This window comes from Protopterus annectens, chromosome 2.part1, assembly GCF_019279795.1.
Source record: "Protopterus annectens isolate FY-2018-M chromosome 2.part1, PAN1.0, whole genome shotgun sequence".
NCBI classification, from domain to species: Eukaryota; Metazoa; Chordata; order Ceratodontiformes; family Protopteridae; genus Protopterus; species Protopterus annectens.
In genome coordinates, this window is record NC_056729.1 from 362,332,331 (window position 1) to 362,347,219 (window position 14,889).

General features: G+C 41.5%; 1 protein-coding gene across 1 annotated transcript in view; it reads left to right on the plus strand.

Annotated features, from left to right (window-relative positions):
• PROM1 (prominin 1) overlaps positions 1-14,889 on the plus strand; it is a 1,709,767-nt gene that overhangs the window by 1,093,034 nt on the left and 601,844 nt on the right. The window contains 1 exon segment of the mRNA XM_044062202.1: positions 5,110-5,202. Coding sequence (XP_043918137.1) covers positions 5,110-5,202 — 93 coding nt within the window.

The following is a 14,889-nucleotide window of genomic DNA, read 5'->3' on the forward strand; positions in this document are numbered from 1 at the left end:
ATTGCTCATCTCTCTTTTTTTACTACTCTGAGTATTCATTTATCAGTCATCTTCTCCAGAACTTTTATGCAGTGTGACAAGAATTTGATACCTCTGTACTGCCCACAGTTGTTAATGTCCCCTTTGAACACTGGCACTTGTGTGCTTATTCTCAAGTCATATGGGATATGCCTTTCTCTCCACACTGCTGAGTGGAGCCACTTCTCTTCTGTCTCACGCAGCATATTTATCATATCTGGTGTGACCTCAACTGAGCCTGCTGCTTTCCCTGACTTCATTTTCCTTAGTGCTATTTTTACTTCTGTGGTGGGCTCCTTCTCTTCTCTTATCATAGGCTGTGTCTGAGGCAGCACAGCTTCTGTGGGGTTTTCTTCATTCAGAAGCTGCTGGAAATACTCCCTCCATCTACCTTTGATGTCCCATGGACTCGTAAGCAGGTTGTTGCCAGCATCGCTGATAAAGGGTGGCTGACTATCATCTTTATATTTCTGTCTTTTCCTTCCAACGTAATTTAGTTTCTTAGTGGTACCTACTGAGTCATTTCCAGAAGCTGGTATAGTGCCTCTGATGCCTTGTTCTTTGCTATTGCGTCTCCTTTCTTTGCCAACCAATATTCCTTACTAGCCTGGTCCATCTTTTCTGTCTCCCACTTTTTCCTGCTCTCCTTCTTTCGTTTGATGTCTTCCTGGACGTCTGCATTCCACCACCATGTTTCTTTATGTACCTTATTTCCATACCTGGCTCGATCACATATCTTTTCTATAGTCCTCACACATGCTGTTTTGAGGTGCTGACAGTCTTCAACTCTACCCATTTCCTCTTGTAGAGCCCTGAGTAATTTGTTGAACTGTTGTGCTTTCTCTCCAGACAACTTCCAGGTTTTCAGCCTGGACTCTGTTAATCTTGGAGCCTTCTCAGACCACTGCTTGTAGCTGATTGTGGCAACCAGTGGTTTATGCTGTGGGCCGACTGTATTACTGGGGATGGCTTTGCAATTGCTGATTCTACTCAGTTGCAATTTCCTTACTAGGAGGAAGTCTGTCTGAGTTGCATGTTGTCCACTTTCTGAACCAGGTGTGGTTACCATTGTTTAATTTTCCAGACAAAAGTTTAGAATGGCCTCTACTTTTTTCCTGTTGCCCCACCCATTTCACCCTAGGGAGGCCTTTGTATACTGTTCTGTACGTCCTGATATGTGCATTCAAGGAGCCATTTCTCTCCCATCCAACATCTTTATCATATGTGCTGTGACCTCATCTGAGCCTGCTGCTTACCCTGACTTGATTTTCCTTAATACTATTCTTTCTTCTATGGTGGGTTGTCTGAATGCACTCTCACTATCACAACCCCACTGTGAGGCAAAGGCTGAGATTATGAATACTGCCGTTATCATTATTTCTGAGAACATCCCTCACTGCCTTCTGAAGCCTCTCCCTCACCATTGTCTAGCATGCCCTCCTCCTGAGTAGTAAACTCTGGATCTAAAGTCTAGTGGCTTTGCTACACTGCCCTTCCATCTTGTCTCTTGGATAGATAGGGTATCCCGCCACCTCCTTACCATTATGTCAGCCACTTCCAAGCTGTCAGTGAACCTACAGTGAGTGTAGCAATTTTGTTCACTTGGCAGGTTGTTTGATTTTATGTCCAGTTTCTGGACACCAGCCAGTAGCATATTGACCCAGAGTTGCTGGTCTTTATGGCGGGCACATACTGGCCAATAGAGCACATACACCCCTCCCACTGTTAGAATGGGTCCCTGTTGTAGCTCAGAGTAGGCTGGGTCCTCAACCCACTCATCACCAACAAATACCTATGCCAATTTGACAGTAATTAATGCAACTGAATCACCTAGAGCCATATTTTACACCGTGCAGTCTGTGATCTGTGTTCTCCTATCTTGAGGATATTGTGCACACAGTAGATGCCCAAAGTGATTGGTCTATACAACTCTTCCTATAGAGGCCTTGTAGAGTCTGTGGTACTGCCCACAGCTCCATTCATGGGTGAGTTGGGGATGGAAACGCTGATCATGTTTTTTGGAGGTGGGAGGAATATGCAAATTCCTAACCAGCATTGGCTAGAGGTCAGGATCAAACCTTGTACCTTGAGTATGGGAAGTGAAGACGTTAGCCTTTATGTGAACTGGTCTCCATTTAATTGGTATAAAATCTGTATGGAAGCTGAGATTTAACAGTGTTGTTAGGAGTTTGGCTAAATCGTGCTTCATGCTATTTAAGATGCATCCAGGGATATTGTCAGGATCTGTCAATGCAGTATTTTTAGCTTTTGATAGCACTTTTAGGTCATAGTCTTGTGTGATAGCTGGAGGTGGGCCAGTTTCAGGTATATTTTGAGGGGACAGGTAGAGGGGAGATGAGGTAAAATTAGAGCTATATTTATCTGTCAGTGTATCTTCAGCCTCAGTGTAGGTGACTTCTATAATAATCAACTCAGCGCATTGCTGTGTTGTGCTTTTTGAGATTACGAACATAACTAAAAAAATGCATTGTGATTGTCTTTGGCTTGGATAGCAGTTGCATCTATGCAGCTGTTTACATGCAGGTGTAGTCTGGTGTACGTTTTTGCATATTCACTGGTGTTAACTGGGTTTAGAGAGGATTTGAAGCTTGCCAATTTATCACTTAGGAGAAGTTTGTCTTAAAAGAAATTTCTAAAGGCACCTTGGGTGGAAGGGATCTCTGGTTTCAGTTTTATTTCAAAGGAGACTTCTGTATGGTCAGACCTAACAAGTGATGAATATATGTAAGGGATAGTGGAAGATGCTAAAGCACAGTTATGTAAATGCATTGCTTCTTTGAAAAGTTGGAATATTGCATGTTGTTCTTTTGATTTGGTTGCTGTAATTGGCAAATTCCTGTCAGATTTTGACCTGGTACAAATGTTCCCATTCTCCCAATTATGGTTATTTTCTGTACAGAAGAGATTAAAAAAAGATTTTTAAAAAAAAACTGCACCATATTAGTTAGTCTTACTGTTTAAAAAGTAGCCATAGAGTATTGACTTCCACAGCTTAAAATAAAAATGTAACTGCCAAGTACTTTTTACCTTAATTATATATTTAACTTTTGCACCGAACTATGAGGACATTCATACCTTTATGATTGCATATGTCTTTCTTTTAGTTTAACTCTAAACGTTTTCATTATGAAGAATGAATTTTAATTATATTTTGGCCAGTTTAATATGTCCTGATGTACCCCCTACGATTCACTTAGGAGTGTGGGATTGCTATTTTATTTTTTTCCATCCAGTCTAGGAGCTGTCACAACTACTCCCCTATTTGTACCCCAGCACTGGGGTGAGATCCATGCATGGCACCACCACCACCATCATACAGGCCGCCATGAGGGGTATTTTCCATTTTTAGTTTAATCCCTCCAACAGCCCTTGACATGTGAGATTGTTATACCTTCTCCTGTGGTTGCACATTCCTGTTCATGCTCTTTAATGGCTGCTGTGGAGATGTGCCTTGGTTGGGCCAAGCATGTCTAGTACCTGTAGTTTTGGATGCCATGCACTGTCCCCAGTAGATGTCGTCCTTGCAGCAGGCTGAACTTACCTACCTCTTCTGGGATGGAGAGCTGATTTTCACTGTTCACTTCCACTCCCTCCATGTGACTCCACTGGTGCCCAGGCCACTAATCATTTCTAAGTCATTTGGGTCAAAGTCGGGACTTCAGCCTTGTATACTACTGAGCCGGGCAGGATTCAAGAATTGTTTATAACTGCCTTTTTTTTTATTGGTTTCCAGTAGAGTACAGGCTGAAAGTGGCTTTCCCTGGTGTTCTCCCAATCAGTATTATCCATAAGCTAGCCCTCGTGTCTGGGATGCTAGCCAAACCAAGGTTATTGTCAGATTTAAATTTGGCATATGTGACAGGAAGGCACCTTACGCAGCATTTTTATTGTGTAGCTCCAATGACTAGGGAATTATCCATGTTAATGACCTAGTTGATGTTGGAAATAGTTATCACAGGTCATTTACTTTTAGTCACTGAACAAGGCTACAGTAACATTTTATTTATGCAGTCAACTGATATTGTCGGAAATCAAAACACCGAGCAACCGAAATATCGAACAGAGCATTTCAGCAATGTCAAATATCGACTTTGCAGAAATGCTCACATCTGCCCACAACTAACAATAATGTTTGCAGGGGGGCAAGCCCCCCTGCACCCCTCACACCCCCCTACTTATATATACAAACTCCGAGATCACACTACAGTGTGGGTAAGGGTACATTTCCTGATCTGCACCGCGGTGTTGAAGTTGACAATAGAGGCTGTTCGCTCATGTCAGCTTCGACATTGTGATCGAACTCTCATTTCGAGAAAATGATTTTCACACATATTCGATCATCTAAATGACAATCACATATATATATATCTATATAACAGTCTTTAACGTTGATGTATAATATATATATATATATATATATATCTATCGTGGTGGTTCCAGTGATTTGTTGGATTATGAGTTGTGCATACAGTGCCATTTTTCTCCTTTGTAACAACCCTTGATTATATTTGAATCCAGTGGCTTGAATCATGGCTAGAAAAGAGTTTACCAGACCATCCCAGTTACCTGAGTGATTAAGCAGGTAAACACATTTTTAGAAATCCATGTTAGCTATAGTGGTTTGAAAGTATGCCACCCTCAAACTGGATATTAAAAATTGACTGACAGAATAACTGATGTTACCTGACAGCTTAGCAGTATGGTCAGTAGGAAAACAGAAGAAGTATTGCAGTGTATAAGCAAAACAGGAATAGTTGATTTTTTTAATTGACTCCCATGTTCATATGAAGAATAAGCAGTTAATAAGGGGTATATCAGGTTTACGTTACCCTCAAGGGTATGTCATTGTGTAGTTATGTAGAGCTACAGGGGTGTGGGTGCTCGCCCTAGTGGTTCCATCACCTTTCAGTGATTGCTGGTGGGGTGTTTGGTGGTGAGTGTTCAGCTGTAAATCATGATCAGGTAATTTAATAACTGCCACACATCTGTATACTGTATTAGATGTCTAGACTGAGATGAAATTTCCATTTTACAGCAGCAAAAATATTGATGCATGTTATTTTTTTTCAGCCAAAAGGAGCATTAGAAAATGCCTTAAAAGGTCATGCAAGCAGTATTAGATCAATTCATAGTAAGCAAGTTGTCCCACTGGAGCAAACCATGGTAAGGAGATACTTTGCACTGAAGAATTTTGCATGTGTCATCTTAATGAGTAAGCGTGTAACATTCGTAAATCATTGCAAATCTACAGACTAAAAGCTTATGAAGTTTTTGACACTGAAGGATTGACAGCTCAAGTATTTTCATTTATTCTCTATTGTGCTGATATAACAAATGTATCTTTAGCATGCTGCACCCCTTTTTATTATTTAAGGTTACATCTCAATGTTCCGCATTCCTACTGCTACAGTAGCCTATGGATTATATCTTGCCCAAGACACAATAACAGGTCAGCTTCTAAAAGCTCCGGCTCCCTCCAACAGATCTGTTTTGACTGCTGATTGGATAGCCCTGAGGTGGTAAAATCGTCTGTCAGAGTGGAAAATATTCAATACTTTCTTGCCACCTCATGAAGAAGCAACTTAGAGACTCCACAGCAGCAACTGGCACTTCAGCTGTGTTTCCTGGCAGATAGGTCCACTTAGGAGAACCATTGCACACAGAATACAGAATACTTAGTTTATGTTTATTAAAAAATAATACTTTTTTGTTTTTGTTAGCTTTAGCAATTCTGGTCCTTTAAGAAACCCAGCATTTCTGAGCTACTGTCTGTTTCCTACCAGCAACCTCTGTATATAAGGTAGTAGAGTTATATGATGTAGAAATGTACTGCTTATGACAGCTTTTTTTCCCCTAAAGATTTAAATGTGGGGCAGTGTTTTAGTTGGACAGAGAACAGTTTGTAGTGCTTATGCTAACACTGTGACAGCTTTCTTGCCATTTTTTCTGGCAGACTAGTTTTTGCTTCTAAGGGTACTGTCAGGATTATTCTGTACAGTTTGTGCATTTATGGCATATGCACTGCTTGTGTTCACACTGTGACAGGATTTCCTGCTGTTTATTTGTGTTGCACTAATTTTATTTCACAGGGGTCTGACACGGTTTTGGCTACTGTTTGTGAATCTGTTATATATGTACGGCTTGTGTTTATGCAGTGACAATTTACCTGCCATTTATTCTGTCAGATTAATTTTATTTCTGACAGGATTTTAATGTTCTAGTTTGTGCATTTAATAGACAGGAGTTCTGAGTGTTCATATGGTGGCAACTTACCTGTGGTTTATTTCTGTCAGATTAATTTTATTTTTAAAGGTTTCCTGACAGGATTTCAGTGTACAGTGTATGATTTACGGTATTATGGGGACAATATCTTTGGTGATGAGTGCAAGTGTGCTTCTTGTGTAAACCTTGGGCAGCTTACCTTTTGATCGACTCATTCTGGTGATTATAGTCACATCCGACGGGTTCCTATTAGCTTGTCGAACACGCAAAAGATTAAACACTCTTTGATCGACAGCTAATAGACGAAACCACAAAATGTCGAATCGCTGGAACAGCAATTTTTTTTTTCCTAGGGAAAAAAATCGCTGGGCCATTGTCAGGACTTAGCAGTTTCCTCCACTGTGGTGTGATATCGGAGTTGGTATATTTAAGTAGGGGGGTGCGCAGTCCCCCAGGTTGGGGGGTGTGGGGGGCACAGTCCCCTACTTTATTTTGTTTGTGGATTTGTTTTTGGGAAATAGCGATTTTGTTTCGGCTGTTTGACTTTTTGTGGTTTTGAGCTGTTGATCAAAGAGCATTTGCTCTTTTGAGTGTTCAACAAGCTAATATGAACCCACATCCGACGTATCCTTCTCTGTCACAATAAGGATACTTAACCCACTCCTGCTGATCTGACTTCCTCAGTTTCTAGAAAGAAAAAAATTGCTGAAGAAAAAGATCATGTTGCAAACAGTTGAAGTAAAACCGTTCACCAAAAAGCAAACCTGCTATGAAAGATAGTGAGAATACTGTGGATCTTACTTTTATTATTTTACACTAGCCAAATCTTAAGAAATTAACATCCAACGGATAAGCACTTTTGTCTCTCAAAAATCACATTAAAGATTAAGACTTCATGAGATCAGGAAGATGGCCAGTTGTTATGTCTTGAATGAGGCATAACCCATAGGTGTGCTGTAGCAGTGAGGAATTCTACTCTAACTTCTGCCAAATTCAATGTTATGTACATATGTGAGGTATACTGTTTCAACCTATGGTAAAGTGTAAAATCTGGGTGACTGTCATACATATGTTGCCTTAATGAATCAAAAATGTTGGTGTTTCATCATGTGACCTGGAAGGAAGGTAAAACAAGAGTTGTGAATAGGTGAGCATGGCCAGTAAAATTCACCTTAACTGTAACATAACATGTAGAGTTTACATGAGCATGGTCAGTAAACCTCCCCTTAACTGTAATATGACATGTGGAGTTTACACAAGCATGGTCAGTAAACCTCCCCTTAACTGTAACATAACATGTAGAGTTTACACAAGCATGGTCAGTAAACCTCCCCTTAACTGTAACATAACATGTAGAGTTTACACAAGCATGGTCAGTAAACCTCCCGTTTAACTGTAACATAACATGTAGAGTTTATGTGAGCATGGTCAGTAAACCTCCCCTTAACTGTAATATGACATGTAGAGTTTACACAAGCATGGTCAGTAAACCTCCCCTTAGCTCTAATGACATGTAGAGTTTACACAAGCATGGTCAGTAAACCTCCCCTTAACTGTAACATAACATGTAGAGTTTACACAAGCATGGTCAGTAAACCTCCCCTTAACTGTAACATAACATGTAGAGTTTATGTGAGCATGGTCAGTAAACCTCCCCTGAACTGTAACATAACATGTAGAGTTTACACAAGCATGGTCAGTAAACCTCCCCTTAACTGTAACATAACATGTAGAGTTTATGTGAGCATGGTCAGTAAACATCCCCTTAACTGTAACATAACAAGTAAAGTTTACATGATTTTGCTGAAGGGGGTGAAGTTGTATTTGTTCTTCTACAGCCTTAAGGAAAAATACTGCCACACAGCAAAAAATGTGTTACATTAATGCTGCAGTTTCTTCACAGGTTGAACACTAGGGGTGAAGGATGGTCAGTTGTGTATAAAATGTCTGTGTTTATTCAGTTTGGTTGAAATAAGGAAAAAAAACTTTTCAGAATGTTGTTTATCCAATAATGCCGCCCCTGTAGTGCCTTTTTTAGGCAAGGACCGGTTCAAATGACAAATTCACCACCGTAACAGGAACAGGCAAGCAAAAACTGAGGATGATGCTACTCAATGCTAGAAGTCTAAATTTCAAAATGCACTCACTCGAGGCACTCCTTAAAATGGAGAACATTGATATCTGTGCAGTGACTGAGACCTGGTTCAAGGCTTCAGAGAGCACCCCTGCACTATCAGGCTATAACTCATACCACACTTTTTGGCCATGTAACCTAGACTGGAACACCAAAGGCGGAGGTGTGTCCCTATTCATTAAGTATATCCACACCTCCAGGGTAGTTGCTCAGCAAAATGCAGCCGAGGTTATCCAAGTGCAACTAACTCTGGGCAAAACTGCAATCCAAATTGTAGATTGCTACAGATCACCCACCATGCCACAGGATTCCCACTCCTCTTTTCTTGATGTACTGAAAAATATTAGGGTTCAACCAAATACCCTAATAATGGGCGATTTCAACTACCCCACCATTTACTGGGAAAACTACTCATGTACCAACTCCTTCGATCAACGCTTTCTGGAATTCATGAACTCCAATGCCCTGGATCATCTTATCCACACCCCCACCAGAGGCAACAATATCCTAAATCTAGTCATTACCAACATGAGTGACCGGTGTTCCACATCTGAAGTCAACGCCTTATTGGTCCGATTCGACCATAAGCTAATTAACCTAGATATCCACATCCTGCCCCCACCCCCTATTAAGGAAACCATGGTAAAAAATTTATCCAAAGCCAACTTCATGCTTCTTAAGACAGAAATGGTGAACTTCATGACACCCATGCAGATGGACAATACAGTTACGACTACTGAATCCTACACAATTGCACTTTATAAGCACTTACATGAGTGTATGGATCATGCTATCCCAAACAGAACCAAGACACTATCCTCCAAAAAAAGAAAGCCAATCTGGTGGTCCCCTGCCATAAACAAACTACAACAAAAGGAAGAAACTGTTGCAAAAGAGAGTAAAATCCCATGAGTGGAGGAGCTCCCTGGTCAGCCTCAGTAAGAAGCTGCAATCCCTGATAAAATCCTCCAAAGCTAGTTATGAAAACAATATCGCCACTGATTCTAAAGACAACCACAAAGCATTCTATAGCTATGTCAAGAATCTCAATGGCAACACTCAGATCTGCTCTGAGTTACAGCACAATGGCACTAAATATACAGACCCAACTGATATTGCCAACATCTTGGCAGATAGGTTCAGTACTAACTTTATCCCCCTCTCACCCCCTAAAGAGCCCATCTCTATACCAGAAGAATGCAAAGTTCCTGTAATCACAGCCGCACAGGTAAAAAACACACTCTCCAAAGCCAAGAACACAGCATCCATGGGACCAGACAACATCCCAGGCTGCATTCTACATGAACTACAGAATGAACTAGCACCCCACCCTAAGTACCATGTTCAATCATAGCTTCACCTCAGGCTTTGTGCCTGCTGAATGGCGCACAGCGACTGTTATCCCACTCCACAAGGGGGAAGCCACCACGGACCCCAGGAACTACCGCCCCATTAGCCTGATGAGCCTGGTCTGCAAGGCCATGGAACGTATCATCATGGAACTTATAAACAAAGACATTGGTAATCTCCAAACTCTGGACCCCACCCAGTTCGAGTTTGTAAAAGGCAGATCATGTCTCCTAAACCTGATAGACTTCTTTGAAGCAGTCACCAAAGCTGTAGACAAGGGTAAGGTGGTTCACACAGCCTATCTAGATCTTGCCAAGGCTGTCGACACCATCCCCCACTCTGGAATTATAGATAAACTCACTAAATTTGGTATAAATCCCTGTGTCACAAGATGGGTTGCCAACTGGCTCACTGACAGAACCCACACTGAAAGTACTAGACTCCAAATCCGACTCCAGACCAGTGACAAGTGGAGTACCACAGGGCTCAGTCCTGGGTCCTCTCCTGTTTGGTATCTACTTCTCTAAATTACAGGCTAACACAGAATGTCTTTGGCTAAAAGTTCACAGATGACTGCAAACTAGGAGCCATAATCGAATCTCCTAACGATGTGGACATCCTACAGAAGGGCCTCACTGAGATAGATGCCTGGTGTCAATGCCATGGGCTGAAGCTCAATGCCAAAAAGTGCAGTGTCATCCCCTTTGTTTAAAAACTGTACCCATGAACTTACAACATAGGCGGTAGTATACTTAACACCGAAAGTGTGATAAGAGACCTTGGGACACAGGTGGACAGTAGTCTCTCCTTTGATAATCACATCGCCACAGTAGTCAGGAAACCCTTCTACATGGCACACCTCATCACAAAACGTTTCTCATCCAGAAAAAAAGAGGTCATTGTTCCCCTCTACTACTCACTCATTAGACCCATTATAGAGTACAACGCCCCTTTTGGTATGTACCTCACAAGACATCTACAACAACTGGAAAGGTCACAGAAATACCTCACAAAGAGGATTACCAGCCTCAAACAGATGCCCTACGCAGACAGTCTCAAAAAACTCCAGCTTTACTCCATCCCATATCGCCTACTCAGGTGATTTCTGCCTAACATACAAAGCTATGTCAAACCCAGAGCTGTTGGAGATGCCCCACTTAAGGAAATCCCAATCCCTCTGAGCTACACGCTCTAGGGACCTAAACCTTGTCACCACAATAAACAGAACATGCCGGAGGGATAGATTCCTGTCCCAGAGACTTCCCATACTCTGGAATAAACTACCTATCTATATCAAACAAAGCTCCTCATTAGCACTCTTCAAGAAAAATCTTGATGATTGGATGGGAAATAGGAAATTCACCCCAAGGATCACCTCTGTGGCTCTGCTCGACAGTGGCACAGGAAAATAATTTTCTTGTGTGGCAAAAGCCAGGGTACCTTTTTGGCTGGGCATGTATAGGCCCCAGGGCCAATAGCCTAGTTATCTACCTGTGAACCTATATATATATATATATATATATATATATATATATATATATATATATATATATATATATATATCTTAGTGTGCAGCAAAGCCCCCCTCCACAGTTCTTGCAGGTGGCCAAAGCTCTTATGCTACCCTAATTTGTATAGAGATTACCTTTCATCCCCAATGACCTTCCTCAAGGAAATGATGCTTCAGCCATTTTAGCAGTACTGCAGAATTGGCCATTGGGCAGTTTCTTTTCCACAGCACTAATAATGTTCGTTTTTAGTAGCATGTTTTTAAAGTCATTATTTGTTTCCAGCACTAATTATTACCACTTGCAACAAACAACCATATTGTGCAGAGTGTGCTGGTAAGATATAGTTTGCACTTTCAGCAAATTCCCCAATACCATGATTTTACACTATGCAAAAAAAAATCACCACTCACAGCTGCATATTTATTTCCAGTGTTACAAAATTCAAGGGTTAACCAGTTATCTTTTTGGTCTTAATGCATCTTATGTTGGGGAAAGAAAGTCAAGGACTTATTACTGATGCAGACAGTAGGCAGAAAGAAAGATGTTTTTAATTCTGCTGCTGTCTTTTGCTGGCCAGTACTGCGGTGGTGGTGCTGCAGTAGCGTTGTCGCCTCACAGTTAGATGTTGCCCGTTCGATTCTCAGAGCGTTTTCTGTGTGGCAACATGCGTGAATGGGCGTTCCTTCATTGAAGGTTGTGCGTTAGGCCTGGCAAGCCAGCATGTAGAAATCTGCCTATCATTAGCGGACTGGAGTTCCGCTGTGGGTGACCAATAACCGGGAAAAGCCGAAAGACACAAACTGACAGGTTTTACTCCACAGCATCACATCTGATCTTAACAGCTTAAACAGAGCTGCTGAATTGTTAAAATCAGGTCTTGTGCTACAGAGAAGCTTAACAGGGTTGTATTTTTCAAGATATCAGAGCATAATTAACTCACACAGTGCCCTACAAAAGTATTACCGAGGACTTAATATTTACAGTAGAAAAGGATAAGTAGTACAATGCTTTTAACAAAATTTATTATAAATGTGAGAACAGCAACAAGAGAAAAAATGCTAGATTGGAGAGAGACAAAAAGGATGTACCTGGCAAAAAATGTTTATCCGCTACCAATAACAGTTTAAAAAAAAAAAAATCAGTCCAGAATAACTTGAGTGGATTCCAACTCTACCATCCTTACAATGATGAAGATGTGGTGGTGTCAGATGAATATTCCCCTTACAATGTGACCATTTAGGTCCTCCACCACTGACACACACACACACACACACACACACACACACACACACACACACACACACACAGCGCCAACTAGTGGTTCAAAACATCAAGAAGGCAGCCTTCAACCGGTTGTCCTAGAAGGGAACAAATAATGAAGAGTGTGTGTGTGGGAGGGGACATTAGCGACACCTTATAACAATATTGCAGTGATAAACATCACACACAATGGCAATTTGCACATCCTGGATAACTATATGATTTTTAATTACAATGGACTCGCAACTGAACAAAAACATTTTTGGTTCCACAGCCACTAATAATTTTGTTCATAACCTCAGTCAGAAGGTCTCTTGGATAATCCATACATCCTTAACACCTTTTCCCATTTTGCACATGGGGTCAAGGTGTCACTTCCGCAATGACAATCATCTCGAGCCAAGGTTTACACCGCTGGGTGACTAGCCCTGCTGCTGTAGTTCATTCGCACCACACTCTCATGCACACACACTCACCTCCGGCCAATTTAGAGTGTCCAGTCAACCTACTGCATGTCTTTGGAATGTGGGAGGAAACCAGAGTACCTGGAGGGAACCCATGTGACTGCAGGGCGACATGCAGACTCGACACATAAGCCACCCCAGTTGAGAATTGAACCAGAGAACCTCTTGCTGTGAGGTGACCATGCTAACTGTTGCACCACCACAGCCACCCCAAAAAACTTATATCAGAAAACATTTTAAGGAGTAGATCACTTTCCCTTAAGAACACATGATAATCTAATATCTTTCAAAATCATAAAGCACACAGTGAAAGCTGTCAGACAGCTTAGCACATCTTACATTAGGGAAAAAAGTCAGGGAGAGATTATTAGAAAGTAAAACTCTAGTAGAAAATTAAAATTCCTAGTGAAATGTTTAAAAATTTCACCCAGGGGGTTATAACCTTATACCTTTTCAAAATAAAATTATTTTTTTAACTCGCTGTTCAACCCAGCACTGCACTTTTTTTTAATGGTTGAAAATGGCATTGGAGACTGTTTACATAATAGACATCTTGTAGGCAACAACTTTGATCATAAAAGATGAGGTTATTATATGAACTTTCTACTGACAAAGCTTTAAGAATTATAAAACTCAATGGTGGGGGATGTGTCTTAATAGTTTAAATCATACAGGATGGATGTTTAACATTATAGCTGGAACTGACAAAATATTCACAACTATCTAAAAATGAAGGAAATATTGCCTACAGAAATCTAGATTTTTTACAGTGATCTTATTGCTGGGTATTATTCAACAAGTGTGTGATTTCCAGAAAGTTGAACAGGCAGTCATTCCAACCATTTTTTGGCACCCCCTTCTTTTTTTCTTTTGGCTGTTCCCATTGGGGGTCTTCACAGCGGATCATCTGTTTTCATTTTTTCCTGTCCTCTACATCTTGCTCTGTCACACCAACCACCTGCATGTCCTCTCTCACCACATCCATAAACCTTATCTTAGGCCTTCATCTTTTCCTCTTACCTGGCAGCTTCATCCTTAGCATCCTTTTCCCAATGTACACAGCATCCCTCCTCAGCACATGTCCAAACCAACGCAGTCTCGCCTCTCTGGCTGTGTCTCCAAACCGTCCAACCTGGGCTGACCCTCTAATATACTTATTCCTAATCCTGTCTATCCTCGTCACACCCAGTGCAAATCTTAATATCTTTAACTCTGCCACATCCAGCTCTGACTCCTGCCTTTTTGTTAGTGCCACTGTCTCCAACCCATATGACATAGCTGGTCTCACTGCCATTTTGTAGACCTTCCCTTTCACTCTTAATGGTACTCGTCTGTCACAAATCACTCCTGGCACTCCTCTCCAAGCACGCCACCCTGCCTGTACTCTCTTCTTCACCTCTCTTCCACACTCGCAGTTACTTTAAACTGTTGATCCCAAGTATTTAAACTCATCCACCTCCGCCAACTCTACTCCCTGCATCCTCACCATTCCTCTATCCTCCCTCTTATTGACACATACATATTCTGTCTTAGCCCTGCTGACCTTCATTCCTCTCCTCTCTAGAGCATATCTCCACCTCTCCAGGGTCTTCTCAACCTGTTCCCTACACTCACTACATATCACAATGTCATCTGCAAGCATCATCGTCCACGGCGGCTCCTATCTGATCTCATCTTTCAACCTGTCAGTCACCACTGCAAATAAGAAAAGGCTCAGACCTGATCCTTGATGTTATCCCACCTCCACCTTAAATACATCTGTCACTCCCACTGCAGATCTCACCGCTGTCACGCTACCCTTGTACATATTCTGTACCACTCTTACATCTCTGCCACTCCCAGCTTCCTCATACAATACCACAACTCCTCTGTAGACACCCTGCCATATGCTTTCTCTAAGTCCACAAAG